The sequence below is a fragment of the Emys orbicularis genome, chromosome 2 (genome assembly GCF_028017835.1).
Source record: "Emys orbicularis isolate rEmyOrb1 chromosome 2, rEmyOrb1.hap1, whole genome shotgun sequence".
Lineage (NCBI taxonomy): Eukaryota > Metazoa > Chordata > Testudines > Emydidae > Emys > Emys orbicularis.
The window spans coordinates 293048165-293067593 of record NC_088684.1 but is presented as its reverse complement, the minus strand read 5'-3'; the positions used below and the strand labels follow the sequence as shown (position 1 = coordinate 293067593).

Below are 19429 nucleotides of genomic sequence, written 5' to 3'. Positions count from 1 at the left end.
CCATTATTGGAAAGTTCCGTTATGGTGCAGGTGTGGTCACCCCATCTCAAAAAAAATACATTGGAATGGGAAAAGGTTCAGAAAAGGGCAACAAAAATGAGGGGTATGGAACGGCTTCCGTATGAGGAGAGATTAATAAGACTGGGACTTTTCAGCTTGGAAAAGAGACAACTAAGGGGGGGATATAATAGAGGTCTATAAAATCTTGGAAGTGTTATTTACTCCTTCTCATAACAGAAGAACTAAGGGTCACCCAATGAAATTAATAGGCAGCAGATTTAAAACAAAAAAGGAAGGATTTTTTTCATACAACGCACAGACAGTTTGTGGAACTCTTTGCCAGAGGATGTTGTGAAGGCCAAGACTATAACAGAGTTCAAAAAAGAACTAGATAAGTTCATGGAGGATCGGTCCATCAATGGCTATTAGCAGGGCCAGCTCTAGGCACCAGCTAAGGAAGCAGGTGTCTGGGGCGGCAAATCTGAGGGGGCGGCACTCCGATTTTTTTTTTCTTTTTTCCCTTCTTTGCTTCGCTGCTTGGGGCGGCAAAAAAGGTAGAGCCTGCCCTGGCTATTAACCAGGATGGGCAGGGAGGGTGTCCCTAGTCTCTGTTTGCTAGAAGCTGGGAATGGGCGACAGGGGATGGATCACTTGATGATTACCTGTTTTGTTCATTCCCTCTGGGGCACCTGGCATTGGCCACTGTTGGTAGACAGGATACTGAGCTAGATGGACCTTTGGTCTGACCCAGTATGGCCGTTCTTATGGTTCAAGCTTGTATCCATCCAATCACTAGTGGTACTTGTAGGGCTGCTTTAAGTCCCTTAATAACCAGATTTTTCTGAAATGCTGATCTTGAGATTTTGATGCCACCCATCGCTGTTACCCAAGATACTGCATTGTGGCGTTCAGCTCCACGAGAAATGCTGTGCTACCCAGAGCAGCCTGAATATTGGCCTCAAAATGCCTTGATTCCACAGCACCACACGTGCCAAACCAGCTTGGTTTTCCAAAGTGCACCACTGTGTTGGAGAACGTTTTATAGGGTTGCCAACATGATGTTTAAAAAATAAGGGACTGTTTTCTTAGCATCCCTGCCCCACCCATTCTCCCAATAGTATTATGAATAATAAAAAGCAGGACTTGCCTACATTCACCAGGGGTATTTCTTGCTGCTATTTGCAGCACTCACAACTTCCGCTTGTGTTGTACAGAGATGGAAGGGCGGGGAAAGGGACGTCCCTGTTAATAAGGGACTGTTGGCAACCCTATGTGATACTAAACTGAAGTCCTGCATGGATGCTAAAGTTTTCATGGACCTGAAAATTAAGGTCAGCCCCAACGTTCTTGTGAAAACTCTTCCGTCTCCCTTGACTTTTGATGGCATGTTTGCAGCCGCCTCTGGAGAGGAGCGTGCCAGAGATGGAAATGATGGAGCCCCATGCTAAATCGTTGGGATGAAAGGCACCAAAAGTATCTAGAAGAGGAATCCGTCTGTAGCCCAACCCTTCGCTCTATGAGGCAACTTGTTCATACAACTTTACATATAGACACGCAGGTGCAATAATAAAAGCAACTGGGAAAAACTAAGGCGTGAACAAAACCATGTCAAGTATGTTGTGCCCTGTTTGGGGTAGGGAGCATCCTCTCTGTGTCTGCACAGTGTCTAGCCCAATGGGAAACTGATCATTGACTAAGAAAAAATAACCTCTTGGTTTGGTTGCAGTAGTACCTGAACGGTGCTCTAGGTACATCCCAAGCACAGAAGGGCTCAGTTCCTGCCCTGGAAAGTGTAGAGTCTAAAAAGGCAAAGGCAGCATGGGGAGAAGGCATAAGTTCAGAGATCTTAGGCATGTGCTTACCAATAGCCTTATTAGGGGTGTCTTCACTGCAGAGTTAGCCTGGGTTAGACTAGCCTGGGTCTGAGCAGTCCCACTATAAAGCCCACCCGCACTGGTGCTGTGCCCCCCTGTGTGTCGCTACGACTTCTGGGGGCACATCTTTAGTCCTGCAGCAAGCTGAACGGCTCTCGTAGTCTCTTTCCCAGTGACTTCTGGGAGAACTTGTTGGTCCTTCTAGGCCCACAGGGGAATTGTGGGAAGGCACTGGGGGACTGTCAGCTCTTGAGTGACTTAGCCTGCCTCCTCACTGCAGAGTCGGTGGGTTACTGAGCTGAGTGAAAGAAAAACCTAGGCTCTAACCCAGCATCTCCTGCTGGGAATTAATAGTCATGTTAAAGGTTCCATTACCATTATCAATACATTAGAAGCAAGAGGAAGACCAAAGACAGGGTAGGCCCACTGCTTAGTGAAGAGGGAGAAACAGTAACAGGAAACTTGGAAATGGCAGAGATGCTTAATGACTTCTTTGTTTCGGTCTTCACCGAGAAGTCTGAAGGAATGCCTAACATAGTGAATGCTAATGGGAAGGGGGTAGGTTTAGCAGATAAAATAAAAAAAGAACAAGTTAAAAATCACTTAGAAAAGTTAGATGCCTGCAAGTCACCAGGGCCTGATGAAATGCATCCTAGAATACTCAAGGAGCTAATAGAGGAGGTATCTGAGCCTCTAGCTATTATCTTTGGAAAATCATGGGAGACGGGAGAGATTCCAGAAGACTGGAAAAGGGGCAAATATAGTGCCCATCTATAAAAAGGGAAATAAAAACAACCCAGGAAACTACAGACCAGTTAATTTAACTTCTGTGCCAGGGAAGATAATGGAGCAAGTAATTAAGGAAATCATCTGCAAACACTTGGAAGGTGGTAAGGTGATAGGGAACAGCCAGCATGGATTTGTAAAGAACAAATCATGTCAAACCAATCTGATAGCTTTCTTCGATCGGATAACGAGTCTTGTGGATAAAGGAGAAGCTGTGGATGTGGTATACCTAGACTTTAGTAAGGCATTTGATACGGTCTCGCATGATATTCTTATCGATAAACTAGGCAAATACAATTTAGATGGGGCTACTATAAGGTGGGTGCATAACTGGCTGGATAACCGTACTCAGAGAGTTGTTATTAATGGTTCCCAATCCTGCTGGAAAGGCATAACGAGTGGGGTTCCGCAGGGGTCTGTTTTGGGACCGGCTCTGTTCAATATCTTCATTAACGACTTAGATATTGGCATAGAAAGTACGCTTATTAAGTTTGCGGATGATACCAAACTGGGAGGGATTGCAACTGCTTTGGAGGACAGGGTCATAATTCAAAATGATCTGGACAAATTGGAGAAATGGTCTGAGTTAAACAGGATAAAGTTTAACAAAGACAAATGCAAAGTGCTCCACTTAGGAAGAAAAAATCAGTTTCACACATACAGAATGGGAAGAGACTGTCTAGGAAGGAGTACAGCAGAAAGGGATCTAGGGGTTATAGTGGACCACAAGCTAAATATGAGTCAACAGTGTGATGCTGTTGCAAAAAAAGCAAACGTGATTCTGGGATGTATTAACAGGTGTGTTGTGAGCAAGACACGAGAAGTCATTCTTCCGCTCTACTCTGCTCTGGTTAGGCCTCAGCTGGAGTATTGTGTCCAGTTCTGGGCACCGCATTTCAAGAAAGATGTGGACAAATTGGAGAGGGTCCAGAGAAGAGCAACAAGAATGATTAAAGGTCTTGAGAACATGACCTATGAAGGAAGGCTGAAAGAATTGGGTTTGTTTAGTTTGGAAAAGAGAAGACTGAGAGGGGACATGATAGCAGTTTTCAGGTATCTAAAAGGGTGTCATAAGGAGGAGGGAGAAAACTTGTTCACCTTAGCCTCTAAGGATAGAACAAGAAGCAATGGGCTTAAACTGCAGCAAGGGAGGTCTAGGTTGGACATTAGGAAAAAGTTCCTAACTGTCAGGGTGGTTAAACACTGGAATAAATTGCCTAGGGAGGTTGTGGAATCTCCATCTCTGGAGATATTTAAGAGTAGGTTAGATAAATGTCTATCAGGGATGGTCTAGACAGTATTTGGTCCTGCCATGCGGGCAGGGGACTGGACTCGATGACCTCTCGAGGTCCCTTCCAGTCCTAGAATCTATGAATCTATTACCTTCTTCTTTGTAATGTATTTCGTAAACTGGCCATGATCTAACCCACTCTTCTGTAGGAGGCGTTGACTCATGCCTAACATCTAAGGGCCTTTCCCATCAATGGTCATTCTGATGAAATAAGTGAGTGTAGGGCATAGGACTGCAAGTTAGAATTGGGTTCTACTCCCACTTGGGTTGGGCCTTTGACCAGTCCAAAAATAAGTGGCCAAATATTTTAAAGCACTAACTTATTAGAAGAGTAACAAAAAACAGAAGAAGACTGTATGGCCTCCAATAGGCTTAGCCTTAGATACTTATGTGTAATTACAAAATAAAAAACCCAAGTTCCTTAACTGAGTTAACTGAGGAAAAATATGAAACAATGACATTCTAGAAAATGAAAAAATGGCACCCTGAAGCCATCGAAAAGGTAGGCTGCCACCTATGTCAGACCATTCTTGCTTGAATGTTTGACAGTATTTGATTGTGGTCACATTGAATTTTATTTTACCGGACAATTGGCTGGTTTGCCAAGCTGAACTCCCAGCTCTGCCACTGGACAGGTCAACTAACCTCTCTCTTTCTGTGTGTATGTGTGTTCCTATCCCCCAATGGGAATTATACTTTCTCATTTCTTAAAGACGTGCCTAGGTCCATGCATTTTGTGGGGAGCTTATTTGCCAGCTCTATTATGCCTTGGATAGGGCTTGTTACCACAGATGATCCATCCACTCAGCTGGGATTAAAGGTGACTCCCTTCTAATGGAAGTTTTGGTTCTTGTGCGATGAGTTTTTGGAGTGGGAAGATCTTGGATCTGTCTTCCACGTCTCACTTATCACTGGGCTTTGGGCTACTTGGTGGAGGCTTAGATCTTGGTGGGGCCATGGAGACAATTACTCAGTTACCCTAGAGCAGTGTTTCTCAACCTTTTTGATACCAGGGACCGGCTTGCCGCCTTCCTGAACTGTCTCCGGGAGATCTCCGGGACTGGCACCCGTCCATGGATGAGTCATTGAGAAACACTTCCCTAGAGGACATTTTCCAACCCCCCTCCCTCCCCCCCCTCCCCCCCCCCCCGTAACTGGATGTGAAGCATGCTGGCAGGGCAGTGTGTGGGAAGCTTGTCTATTGCTGTCCTGTAGATCAGCAGAGGGCTTCATTCCCCAAGGCAGCCTGTTTGACTCCTCTCGCCGGTGCTAAATCCACACAGCTTTTAAAGCTAGAGCTTATGGTTACATGCAAACTAAGAAGTTCACTTGTACATAATGTCAGATCTGCACAGAACTTGGCAGCTCTGCTTTTTAAAGTGCCTTGATCCAGGGGTGCCAAAGATCGGTGTGTGCATAGGCTCCGTATTAAGAGTGGGAGCAGATTTTTCCAGAGTGGGCAGATCATACCTGTGTTGTCTTTATGGATCCAACAAACTTACATGGAGAAAACAACTGAGTCTTGTGAAACTGCTGTCCAGGGGGCCCCTGTGACTACTGGTAAAGTTCAGTCCTCCCACTCTACTGCTGTGCTGCAGTTTTCATTCAGTTCCTCACATGAGCTTGCAGTGACCTGTGCTTGCCCTTGCCTGTTGTGGGTTATTTAAAGTCTGCAGCCCTGAATCAGCATCAACCTTGTTCAATAGGCGACAAATTTTACCTCTCCTTAGTGCTATCAGACTCTGGGTGTATAAGCGCACACACTCTTCAAACAACTGTCTGGGTAAAGGGCTTAGGGTGACCAGACAACAAGTGTGAAAAATCGGGACAGGGGGTGGGGGGTAATAGGAGCCTATATAAGAAAAAGACCCAAAAATCAGGACTGTCCCTATAAAATTGGGACATCTGGTCACCCTAAAAGGGCTTGAGTCAACAGAGCTGGGAAATCAAGGTGGAAATTCTGCCCTTACCCCACTATGCCTCATTAGATCATGTGGTATAGCAAGTTTGTGTCATGGATGATGTATCAAATGCTATTTTAAAAGTCTGAGTGCTTGATTACTTAATAAGTGACGTCAACCCTTGACTGTAATTTTGAGTATTAGAGCTAGTAGGCAGCCTTCCAGTGAAAGCGAAAACCGATTGCAAAAGCTTTTAGCAATGCAGTGTGTGGTGTAGGGGTTGAGAGAGAACTGGATTAGAGAAGTCCTTCATCCTGTCTCTAGTGGCTTATCCCTGATGGTTCAGAAGAAGGCATTCCTAATGCACACTGCCTGGATCAGAAGTGAGTAGGTGATTAGGAATAATAATAATGGAGATATCCATCTCCTAGAACTGGAAGGGACCTTGAAAGGTTGAGTCCAGCCCCCTGCCTTCACTAGCAGGACCAAGTACTGATTTAGCCCCAGATCCCTAAGTGGCCCCCTCAAGGATTGAACTCACAACCCTGGGTTTAGCAGGCCAATGCTCAAACCACTGAGCTATCCCTCCCCCTCCTTCCCACATTCCTTAGGGAAGGAAGCTATCCAGGTGGGAATCTGTGAAGAGCAAAGCTGGCTGAAAGGGTGACATTTCAGCGAACCCCCCCCCCCCCCCAAAAAAACCCCTAAAATTTCTATCAATTTAAAAATGTCAGATTTCAGCCTGATCTAACTTTGTGTTCTCTGTGGCTGTAGTAGATCTCTGACTGCTTGCTTCAGCCATACCAAATTAGAAGGCAAAATAAGCTGTCATGCACCAGCTAGCTTGCACGCTAACCCTGATTAAGCAAAACACTTCTTCCTAAAGCTAGGGAACATGCTTCCGTGCTTATGATTCAGTGATCAGGTTGCAAGCTTGGGATTTTGGAGCTCTGGGTTCAATTCCCTGCTCTGCCAAAGACTTCTTGTGACCTTGGCCAAATCAGTTAAGATTAGATTTTCAAAGGCATTAGGCATCTAAAGATAATGGTGGATGCCTAGTGGGATTTTTTCAGTTGCATTTAGCTGGGAACAGAACCCGTTTAGGTGCTTTTGAAAATTTCCCTAGATCAGGGGTCGGCAGCCTTTCAGAAGTAGTGTGCCGAGTCTTCGTTTATTCACTCTAATTTAAGGTTTCGTGTGCCGGTCATACATTTTAACATTTTTAGAAGGTCTGTTTCTATAGATCTATAATATATAACTAAACTATTGTTGTATGTAAAGTAAATAAGGTTTTTAAAATGTTTAAGAAGCTTCATTTAAAATTAAATGAAAATGCAGAGCCCCCCGGACCGGTGGCCAGGACCTGGGCAGTGTGAGTGCCACTGAAAATCAGCTCGCGCGCCGCCTTTTGCACGCGTGCCATAGGCTGCCTACCTCTGCCCTAGATGCCTATAGCATCGTTAGGTTCCTAATACCTTTTGGATATCCATCTCTCAGTTTCTCTGTGCCTCATTTGTCAATCTGTAAAATAGGGATGATATTTCCCTAGTTCATGGAGGTGTTGCATTTATCCTCGCATTAAATTGTAAGGTGTTCCAATCCCAATATTGGGGGGCCATGTAAGATCATAAGAGATCTAAGTGAGGAGAAATTTCATCTTCAGGTCTACAGGCAGTGGAATAAATGCACCTAAAACCAAAATTGTTTAGACAACTACAGTCTTCTTGCTGTCTTTGACTTTTTTTTCACTTCTGCTTTCTGGTTCAGTAGTCCCCCGCACTTGTGCAGTCTGGAACTTGGGAGGGGAGTGGGGTTAAGATGCCTGTCTTGTCTTGATTTTATTATGATGCACGGGCGTTTCCTGTCCCAATGTTCTTGCAAAAACCAGCTTTTTAAGTCATGCGCACTGTTCCAACGTTATGGAATTTCATAACCCTGTAATTTAGGGAAGTTAAGTGCCCATGGCTATCCCAGAGAGCCTCAGAAAAAGTCTTGTTTGTAGTCTGTTACAGTGGCACGTTTTCTATTCGCGGTAGCGCCAAACCACATTCACCCTGCTCTTGATTTTCTTCACTGCTTGGGTTCTTTCCATTGTGGATCTCCATGACGTTAGCTAGCAGCACTTGGGTTAGTATTTTTCTCCTTTTTAAAGAGGAAGCAATAGGAATTTGTTGATTGGCCTGTGAACACAAGCAGTATTACTCAAGCACTTCCGTTATGTGCAGCAGTGAGGACAGATGTAACTGGACAGCCAGAGCAATCAGACTTTCTGCTCCCTTGGGGTGGATGTGGTCAGAGCAGCTGTTGTGGTGGATAGCTTGGTGGCAGCATACAACACATTTTGCTGCCAATGGAGGTGAGTTGAGGCTCGTTGGCACACAGCTAACGGTGAGGGAAGTTTGAACTAACCCTGTCCTCACCGTACGTGCTTTGGGCATAAATGGGCTTCCTTCAGGAGAGCGAGTCCAGCTCTTGGGGCATTAATTCAGTGTTAGAAAAGCTCAAGGCCTTCTTTTGAAAGCTCCGATGCTTGCGGAAGTCTTGCAAGGAGGCAGCATGGTCTGTTGACAAAGGCAGTGTTCTGAGAATTAGTGTTTGGAGGAGGGAAACTGGGCTCTGTTCTCAGCTCTGCCACTGACCTTGCAGTGTGACCTTGGGCAAGTCACTTCACCTCTCTGTCCCTCTAGTTCCCCTCCCACTTTTATCTCTTTAGATTGCTCTTTTGGGCTGGGAGCGTCTCTCGCTGTGTGTGCAGCGCCAAGCACCAGGAGGGCCCAATTTGAGGGCCTGGAGGCCCTGCTGTGATGTAGGGTTCTTTATAGTGAACGGCTTTACCTCTGTTTGCATCTAGGACATGTGTGCCACTGAAGCGGCCGAGTCGCTCCTACAATCCGAAGAAACCTTCTCTGCGTGTCTAGCGCGTATCAACGCCATCGTTCTCAAGCCCCTGCTCCAGGCGGGTAAGCCCACAGAGGAGAATGTAGCCATCTGCTCGTGAATCTCTGCTTCCCGGCATCTGATCGATGCAGTCCTTAGGCTTCAATGGTAACTGAGGCAGGTGTATTGGAAGGTGTTCTAACCTGGGGAAATGGAATCTAAACCCAGTTCAGATTAATCAGAGCTCTAAAGCTACGTCTACACTACACACCGCTTTTGGTGGTGTGTAGCGATGTGTAGCCCCGTGCCGCAGTGAAGAAACAAGCTGCGTCCACCCTGTGATATGTAGATACACATGTCAGCGAAAAGCTCGGGTGAGGGAGGCAGCAGGGAAAGGCACTTTTCCCCGCAGAGGGGGAAGGGCACCAGCAGCTGGGAGATGGCAGAACACGATACGGCTAAAATAGCAATGTAAACGGGGAAGGCAAGGCTTGGGTGAGTAGGGAGCAGTGTAGGGTCTGTATTCAGGGGCATAACCACACTCTTCAAGCGTGTCTATGCGCTACTTGCCTAAGCTATGCCTTGCTGTCTACACTGCTACCTAACCCCATGCAAAGGGTGCTAGTACATACTCTACGAGGTTGCATGTGACCTCTCGTCCAAGACGTAGGCTTAGATTATTGAGGGCTGTTTCCTTGCTCTTACTGGAGTAAATCCCAGATTCCTACTGGTGTGAGACTAGAGTCAGACCTATAGTAGATCTAAACTGGTGCTACTTTCCATTCAGGTCCTTGGTGTTGAAAACCAAGCCCCCAATTTTGCATCCACTTGCAAGCTTGTTTCAGCATGGAGGAGTGAAGTTCGAACGGTTCTCACTCCCTTGCCTAGTCCCCTAAACTGCTGTGCTCCTTCTGCCTTATCCTCTTGATAGCGATGACCACCCAGTTCTTAGCAAACAGAACTTGTACAGCCAGATCCTCAGCTGGTGTATGTTGGTGCCGCTCCATTGAAGACAATGGAGCAACACCAATATACACCAGCTGAGGATGTGATCCACACTACTTCTTAAGGTAGAGGGTGCCCACACATGCTAGCCATCAGCTCTTCTCTCTGTAGAATGTCTCAGATTCATGTACATGTGTCCATTGAGGAAATACAATACCAAAGTAATGCACTGCACCATGCGTCTCCCAGGAGACTACTTGGGCCTCATCGCCAAGTCCTGCCTTGAGTGCAGGGGACTGGACTAGAAGACCTCTCGAGGTCCCTTCCAGTCCTACACTTCTATCATTCTATGACCTTGTAGTATCTTCTCTTCTTGGTCTCTTTCAAAGAGCCTCATGAGCAGAAAGGAAAGGATAACTTGAAATTATTGCTGCTTTTGAACGACTGCTTCCACGCTCTCTGGGACCTGACGGAGGAAAACCACCGGACGCTGAAAGAGAAGTTCAGCATCTCCCCGTCGCTCTGCCTCCAAGACCTCTACATCCTGTGGAAGGGAGACCTGTTTCTCAGTGTCTACATCCAGTAAGTACAAAGACACTATAATGTCGATTACTGAAGCAAACCTATAGACTAGAGGATCAGGATGAAATCTTTGTCTATCTCGGCAGTTCTCAAGCTGTGGGTCAGGACCCCAAAGTGGGTCATGAGCCCATTTGAATGGGGTCACCAGGACTGACTTAAATTAGCTGTGGCCCAGGGCTGAAGCCCGAGCCCTACCACCTGGGGCTGAAGCCAAAGTCCAAGGGCTTCAGCCCTGGGCAGTGGGGCTCAGGTTACAGGCCCCTGCCTGAGGCTGAAGCTCTTGGGCTTCAGCTTTGGCCCCCTCGCCTGGAGCGGTGGGGCTCGGGCTTTGGCCTCTCCACTTGGGGCAGTGGGGCTTGGGCGGGCTCAAGCTTCGGTCCCCCCTTCTTGGGTCCTATAGTAATTTGTGTTGTCAGAAGGGGGTCACGGTGCAACGAAGTTTGAGAACCCCTGGTATCTAGTTTGTCCTTTCCTTAGCTGTGGCTGTGATTTTTCCTCTAAAGAGGTTTAAGATGAAGACTTGCTTTCTGGTGCACACTGATATTTAGAAGCTTTATGGGGGTAGAGGGTGGGGATATAAACCATGACTGAGTTATATGCAAGCTGAGTTTGTGTTGTGATCAGGATGGGAGGACTTGTGTCTAGATCGGGGTGGGGTGTGGGGATGGAAGCAGACCTCCCTGGGACATGGAGTGGAAAAAGTAATGTGTCACAGTCATTAGAATCTATTAAAGTACAACCACCTGCTCCTATGCAGAAGTGTTTTCAGGATTGGGCTCTGGTGTGCTATAAACTCCATTAAAATCTGGGATGAACGGCAGCTTATCATTGCTCTGCCGTTCGTTAGAAACGCAATCATCTCAAACTCAGGACGCTGGATATCACACCATGCTCTCTGCGTAGGCCGGGCTCTGCGTGGGTGTCGGGGCCCGTGCTAGCAGATCGGATTGCCTACACACCCTGGTCCCGATCCTGCAATGTCACATGCTTAGCATGCAAGGTGATCTGACTCTGCGGGCGTACACTGGTGTGTTAATGGTGGGGGAGAGAGACACATCCATACTAAAGCCATCTCCCTCTCATGCTTCTGGGGAGCAGCAACGTGTGGGTGGCGAGGCAGGGGGGTTACAAATGATATAACAACCCACCCCCAGCAGAACACCTGGTGGTTTTAAGGAATTAGAGAAAATGGAGCAGAACACATGCTGACATTGTGGCTGTCTGCTTCTAGTGGTGAGATGTCTACTGGGTTTAGTCTAGCAGACCTGGTCCTGTGCCTCAGTAGAAGCCCATAGGTTTAGATCACCGGTCTTGGGTTCAGTCCCTGCAGACTAACCCTCCGGGGCTGTTGTTGCCTGAGCAAAGTGGATCTTAAGGTACTTTCCTGGTAATCAGCCTAGTGGAGAATGTTCCCCATTAATAATCTCCCAAGGGACGTTATACAAGGCATTGGAGAGCATGCTGTAGGGAACATGCATGGAGGGAATAGTCTATGGGCTTAGTCTCCATCTCTGACACCCTGGGCAAAAAGGTAACAGACATGATAGGCTTTCAAACGAGCCACAAGATTCTCCCAGTGCATCTTAAACCTGGTAGCTACCACTTGATCCAAACTCAGCCTCTCTTTCTCTTTACCTACAGATACTTTGTCACCTTTGCAAACTGTGTTGTAGTCCAGGGCTTTGACCAGGCGGCAAAGAATAAAAGGTTAGTGGCTTCAGACCCTCCAGTGTCCTGTTCAGCCTGAGGGAATAACCCTGTCTGCATGAGGGAAAGCTAAAGGAGTGAGACTTCAAGCAGGTCTTAGAGTCCCCTGGCTTATGGGAGCTGGCCTTGCTACAGTGATATACTGGCCAGAAAGTGCCTCATCACTCTAGTAATCCAGCCAGTGTGTTAACGGGACGGCACTGAGTAATCTCTACTTCATGGCTGGGTTGCAAACCTACAATGCGGGCTGCTCCCAGCTTCAGTGGAGGCCACGATGCCAGGTTACACCCTAACCACTAGGCTAAAAGTTATATGGGGAGGTACCACCCCCTCCTCCACCAACTTTGAATCTGACCCTTTAAAAATGCCAGGAAACAAACGCTTTGGGTCAAACCACTTCTTTAAATCAAGCGCGTGTGTTGGGTTGAACTGCTGAAATGTCTCAACTTTTTCGAATTTGAACCCAAACCCCTCTTGGAACTGCTGGCGAACTGAAAAATCAGTGATTTGCTCAGCTCGAATAGTGACTGAACTGAGTGTTTAGATCCTGGGCAGGAAGGAGAGCAAAAAGGGACCAGAATGTGTTGCTTAGTGTGTCACAGCATGTCAACCAAAGAGCGCAGCTACTTTTTAAGGTATGTCTACACTGATGTCGTGAGGTGTGATGGCAGCATGTGTAAACATGCCTGCCCTAGCTCAGTACTAATGGCCGCGAAGCTGCAGAAGCATGCACTGTAGTGCGGGCTGTACAAGTCTTCCTGGAACCTTGCCCCCCCCTGGGCTAACCCGTGCAGAAATGCACTGCTACAGCTTCACTGCTCCAATACCAAAGCTATTTGAGCAGCAACTGAACACCGATTTCAGGTTAGGTAGTCTCCTAGAACCGGAGCCGCTGCTGCTCTCTCACGATCTTGATGGATTCTGAGATGGTCCTTAACTCAAAGTGAGGAGGGATCCCCTGTGATTTGCTCTCCCAGCTCCTTCCAGCAGATCTTGCTGGGAAACAATGAGGGGAGAGAGTCACTGAGATAAAGAGAGGCAAGCACTGAAAAGGTCAAAGACCTCGGTCTCCGGCAGAAGCTCCATTTCAGCTCCACGGAATTACATCTTGTGCAATTTTTTCAGGTGCGTAGTGGAGACGGACCATGCAAACTGCCATTTGAATAGAACGTTCAAAAGCCTGCTCATAATTAGGCACGGGTAACCGCTGCAGAATTGCAAAATAGCTCAGGTAGAGAGCAGATAAAATCAGAACTGCTGGAGGATTTGCCCTGTTAGAAGTGTTCAGAGAAGCATTTAATTTCCAGTCAGAACTGGAAGGCCTGGAAATTTGCACATACTACACACGTTTTCTCTGCTATTTGAAAGATTTTTGTAGTCTTGCCAAGGACAATAGTAGAGCTGCCGGCTGTTCTGTCAGCTTGCTCTTTCTAGATCAGTGGCTTTCAACCTGTGGTCAGGGGTCTGCAGACTGCCTAAGATTTCCAAAGGGGTCCACACCTCCATTTGAAATTTTTAAGGGTTCTCAAATGAAAAAGGTTGAAAACCACTGGCCTAGATGCTGCAAAAGTAACTTCCCTCTTCCCTTAATTCCTGATCAGTTTCACTCAGTGAGTTATTACGTGTAACAGATCTACAGTCGAATGACTGCATTTCAACACTGAATAGCTTTGGTTGGTAGCCAGCACATAATTTATATTAATATAAAGATAGAGTTGGGGGCGAGGGCTGTGTGCGTTAGTGGTAGGGGAACCGCACATGGTTAAGGTAAATATTCAGACGTTGCGGTTTTCATCCAAATTTGGGTCTGTAAAACTGGGCCAGGAACGTCATTACAATAGCATTTCTTACACTGTGTTTATTGCCGGTCCTTACCGTAATGAGTCCTGTGGAAAAGGATATTGAAAAGACAATCGAGCTGGACTTCAGGAGTTTGGGGCTTTTATCTGAATCGGTCCACTAGTGTATTGTGTCTAGTGTGTAACTCCAGCAGTGTGACTGTAACACCATACTCCTTAGGTGTACTTTACAAAAAGGGTAAGTGATTTTTGCCAAGGTCACGTGGCAGGTGTGGAATAGAGCTCTGGTATACGGTCTCCCAGTGCAGTGACTGCCCCACTAGACTACACTTCTACATTGGCCATAGTTACTGACATCCCTGCCTGGGAGTCACCGGTGCCCTGTCAGCAAAGTTGCTGTGTAGCATGGGTGTGACTGAATATTTGTTTGGCTGAGCAGGTGGGCGGTCGTGAAAAGCTGCCTCGTTAAGAGAGGTTAGACACTACTAAGCGTGAGGATGCATGCCCAGTAATGAACTGGTATCTTGTTGACTGGAAACCTTGCAGTGAATTCTGGAAGACACACAAGACAGCACTGAAGCAATTCCTTGCAGACTTCACCTCCGAGACATCCATACCGGTGGCCCTGCATACAGTACTCCATAAACCTCTCCGGGATCACGTGCAGCAATATGCCCTCATCCTTACCAGGCTCAGCGAGGCCATTGGCAAGGTAACTACACTATTCATACTGGTATTCGACAAACAGTCTCGGTATTCCATACACAGAGCTCTGGAATATTGTGATACTGTAACCACCATATGCTGTAAGGAAAATGTATGTAACGGGCAGACAGGGTGGTAGGGGGCCGTGTTGGTGCAGATTCCTTCATCTAAAGACTCTAAAACACTTTACTGTAAAATCATTAGGCATTGCCAATACTTTCTGCCAGCTCTAGTTGCAAATAGTTTGATCACCAAAAAATGCGCTTTTGGTCGACCTGAAAACGTTGAGTTTTGCCAAATAGTATCAACTGAACCAAAAAAACCAAAATCTTTTGGAAATATCCAAATGAAACACTTGTTTTGACCTGACTTGAAGTTATTTTGACTTTCCAGTGCACCAACAATCTCAATTTCATTTTTGGTTTGACCTGATGTGAAGCTTTTGTTTTGTTTTTGGAATTGCCAATGTATAGAAAAATCCACTATTTGCCCATCCTAAATGGCAACACAACGCAGGCCACCCATAATACAGCTAGGTATACAGAGGGGAAGTAAGTGGCCCAGGTTCACCCAGTAAGCAGAGGAATAGATCCCAGAGGCTTGATGCTGTAATTTGCTCTAACCATTAGACAATAGAATGACAGATTCCAAGGCCAAAAGGGATGGCTGTGATTACCTGTATAATACAGGCCAGAGAACTCCCCTAAAATAATTCCTAGGTCAGAGCTTTTAATAAATCAGCAGTTCACACACTAGTAATAAGGGCCAGCACAATGAATTCAGAGCTGCCACGGCTGTCCTACAGCTGTGATGTAGGAAGAGATGGAGATCTGGTACAGTTCTAGCCGAAACATTCCTAACGGCACATTCTCCTGTTGACAGAGCCCTGACCAAGAACTCGTCACCAGTGCGGCCAAGCAATATGCCAAGCTGCAGTCTTTCATCAGCCAAGTCCTGGATGAAGCCTGCCTGACCAAAGCCCTGTGGAAGTCCTTGGGACACAAACTCACGGTGAGTCAGAAACAGCATCTCGGTGGCCCTCCAGTCTGCGTTCCTTCATGGTCATGCTGATGGCCCAGGACAAGAGATTCCAGAGCATGCATTGTACTAGGAACTAGACAGGTCCTCATGAAGGGAGTCCTTTATTGCATCCACTTTACCAAAGGGCTGGCCATTCCAATGCCTTCCCTGTGGTTCTGGAGAGCCATACAGCGGGCCCCAGGTCTTGTATTCTCAGGTTAGGTTCCATAACGGGTTCATTCATGGAGGCTGTTCAACATCCCCTTCACCAAAGAAGGGTGACCCCCAAAATATTCAGGGGTCAGTGTGGCTTAATTGACTAGCCAAATCTCTAAGCCCCCCTCCAATGCTACAAAACCCCCATTCCTGCCTCAGACCTCCACACAACTGCCCCGATCAGATCCCCAAACATTCCCTTTTCAGTCTGTACAAATCCCCACTGCCCTCCCGTCCTAGGAGGCCTGTGTTCTGCCTGTCTGGGGTGGCGCTGCGACCTCTGAGCAGGGGCCCTGCTGCCTGCTATTCCTTCGGCATCCTTTCTCCTTAAAAGGTGCAAGTAATAGTGGCCAAGCTCCTGCTGGTGTCTTGAAGCCTACAAAATATACATGGCCTCCCTAATCCTCTACCTGGGGGTGACCAACCGTCCTGCTCCCCCTCTCTGGGGCTTGCAGGGGTCTGTCTCCTGTTCCTTTGCCTGGGAGCAGCGTCGGGCTCTGGCTGTAACTCCTCTTCCATGGCACTTCCAGCAAGTGCTTGTCCCCACCAGAAGTGAGAGAACATTTATCCAAACACCTCAACTGCAGTGCCTTCCGTTTTTTTGTTCCAAAAGTAGGCAAGAGTTCGGCAGGCTTCCTGTGTTATCTGCTTCCTTCCACCCCTCTCTTCCTGGGGAGGCAAAGTTAGTATTGCTCCCACATTCTAGTCTTCTCTAGGGCTGCGTGACTGGTTCAGACGTGACTATAAGCTTCCTTGAACCAGGCCCCATTCAAGCATATGGAACCCAAATGTTCTTGGGGACAAAGACAGAAGTAGACTCAATGAAGACTTATCTAGGTCTCCCGCTTCCAGGGTGCGGTCTTGGAGGTTTCCAAGGGTTCTCCATCACTGGAAACCTTGCGTGGTTGAAGCTCTAGTTTGAGGAAACTCTTCTGTTTGGCTTCTTCTGCCCCCGTAGCTCTCTAACGTTGGCAGTCAGCTAGTCTCTCTGAGGTGATCAGAGTGAGATGCCCTGTACCCATTCCTACAGGTGCTTCTCTTTGGGGAGTCCATGAGCTCTTTCTCCATCACGTACTTCCTTGGTTCCTTTGGCAGGAGTGGCTCTGTGTTCCTGAGCGCAGGCTGCTGGAAGACAGCAAAAACCTTCCGGTCTTTGCCAGCGTGGGCCGAACCAACCGGGTTTTGCTCTTTGATGACATCCTAGTGCTGATTCAGGTGAGTCGGTCCTGGGAGGAGGATAAAGAGCTAACATAGTCGTCGTGAAAGGCTCAGTACTGCTGAAAGTGACGCCACTTCGGTTCAAATACCATAGTGGAGTCTGGCTGTAGTTTGAAATGCTCCAGCTCAGATCCATGTATGTTTTGACTTTCAATGGAGATTAAGAGAAGAAAGCTGGGTAGGGGGGGAGAAGAAGAGCCCTAGCATAATTTTCTTTCCTAGTACACCTGTGCAATCGTAACCGGTCCATGGTTGGAAGTGTACTTAGCAGGGCCGGCGCTTCCATTTAGGCGACCTAGGCGGTCGCCTAGGGCACCAGGATTTGGGGGGGGCGGCAATTCGGCGGCGGGGGGTCCTTCCGCGCTCCGGGCCTTCGGCGGCAATTCTGCGGCGGGTCCTTCACTTGCTCCGGGACCCGCCGCCGAAGTGCCCCGAAGACCGGGAGCGCGGAAGGACCCCCCTGCCGCAGAATTGCCGCCGACGACCGGGAGCGCGGAAGGACCCCCGCCTAGGGCGCCAAAAACCCTGGCGCCGCTCCTGGTACTTAGCTCTCTTTTTTTTTCCGTGAAAGAGAGAGGTCCTTGAACTGAAGAGATTAGTCTAAAGCCTCAATCTGCCAATACTTACGCACGTGGTTACATGCTTGCGGGACTGAATGCAAAGTCTTTGGAAAATTTTAAGTAATAAAGCATGGAACAGCGTTTGAGCCAGAACTACCGCACCTTTCAAACGCATTTCCTTTCTCTGATTCCCCTGCTGCTACCCCTACCCCACATCCGTGCGTGGAGCAACGTGAGGTCAGCTTGGAATCGTATTGGGATGGGCCGCACGGGATGCATGCACTGTTGTCAAATGCTACTAGAGCTGTGTGAATAATGGGTTTTTTGGGTTGCTGGCAATTCTGGAATGGAAAAAATATGGGGCTGAGTGAAACATTTTGTTTGAATTTTGAGCAATTTAAGGGATTTTGAATTCTTAAAATGTGAAGGAAATGTCAAAATGGTCCATTTAAAACTGGGAAATCAAAACATTTTGGTTTAGAAGGTGCCAAAACAAAACATTTAGACTTTTGGAATCTTTTTGTTTTGACACAAATAACTTGGTGACACTGACACAAATTCTCAAAGTTCTGGAGTTACCAAATCTGCCTTGCTTCCCTCCCCCCACCCCCCCTCGCCAATTCAGCCAAAAAATGGCATCCAGCTCTACACGCGAAAGTCTGTTCCCTGGATCACCTGGGTATGTAATATCCACTCTTCTCAAACTGCTCATCTTTCTGTCTGCTTCTTTAGGGGAACAACTGCCAGAGTTTTGATCTGAAGCTTGTGTGGGTGGATGGATCCGGCAGTGAAAAGCCAGCCCCAGAGAAGTAAGTGACATACTTGCGCTTTGAAAACAGGTTCAACGCCACATATTTCAAATCATTCACTTTGGGACCAGTCTCCTTCCCCTTACTGGTGGTAGGGTGACCAGATCGCAAGAGTGAAATATCAGGACACATTGGGGGGGAGGGGGGGGAGACAGACACAGGTGCACAGCCCCGACCGGAGCCAGAGGCACACTGATCCGTCTGGCCCTGTGCTACCAGCGTGCCCCTTCCTGCTGGGGGTGGGCCCATGCTGCGCCACACAGCTCCCCTGCCCAGCGCCCCCTGGATCCACTATGCCCAGAGCCCCCCTACAAATGCACAGTGCTGTGCACACACACCCCGCCCAGCGCCCCCCCTGCCCACAGCCCCACCACAGCTGCCCAGCACCCCACACAGAACCCCCCCACTCACTAGTTTCCCGATACACACAGATTTCCCCTCCCTCCCAGTGCCCTTCCCCACAGCCCCACCACCACAACTATACAATGCCCCACACAGATCCGCACTGCCCAGTGCCCTGACACAAACAGATCTCCCCCACCTCCCAGCACCCCCCAACAGGCCCCCCACTGTCTAGCACCCCAAAACACACAAACCTCCCTCACAGCCCAGCACCCCCCCACACACACACCTCCCAGACACTCACTCCATCACACCTTGCCCCCTTCCCTGGCCGCACTCATCAGCCCTGCTGGGAGGTCTCTGGCTCCTAGGGTGAGAGCGGCAAGGGAGGTCTCCAGACTCTCCATGTGCTGCGCCCGCCACAAGCGCGAGCCCCGTGGCTCCCATTGGCTAGGAAAAGTGCCAATGGGAGCTGCCGGAGTCGCGGAGCGGGGCTTGCAGGCGCTGGCAGCACCCAGAGCCCTCCCCTCTCCCCCTCCCCCCCACACCAAGAGCCAGAGGGACCTGCCAGGGGGCGAGGTGGGGAGTCCAGGCAGTGATCACCTGGGGCAGCTCCTGTCCCGGGAAGCATCCGGCAGGCTGGTCCCTCTGGCTCCTAGGGTCACGGGTCGGGTGTGGGGGGGTGGAGGGCTCTCTGCCCACTCCCAATGCCTGCAAGCCCCGCCCCTACAGCACGTGGCGCTCCTGCCGGTGGGCGGGCGCCGGGAGTTGCCCTAGAAGTGGTGAGCGGCGGCGAC

General features: G+C 48.3%; 1 protein-coding gene across 1 annotated transcript in view; it reads left to right on the top strand.

Moving 5' to 3' along the window:
• The first annotated feature begins 8703 nt into the window (after window positions 1–8703).
• ALS2CL (ALS2 C-terminal like) overlaps window positions 8704–19429 on the top strand; it is a 37524-nt gene continuing 26798 nt past the window's right edge. Inside the window, exons 1-7 of the mRNA XM_065399345.1 lie at window positions 8704–8812; window positions 10064–10256; window positions 11898–11963; window positions 14309–14474; window positions 15350–15478; window positions 16799–16918; window positions 18214–18290. Of these exons, the coding sequence (XP_065255417.1) occupies window positions 8707–8812; window positions 10064–10256; window positions 11898–11963; window positions 14309–14474; window positions 15350–15478; window positions 16799–16918; window positions 18214–18290 (857 nt within the window). The 5' untranslated portion in view covers window positions 8704–8706. The remainder of the gene's footprint in view (window positions 8813–10063; window positions 10257–11897; window positions 11964–14308; window positions 14475–15349; window positions 15479–16798; window positions 16919–18213; window positions 18291–19429) is intronic.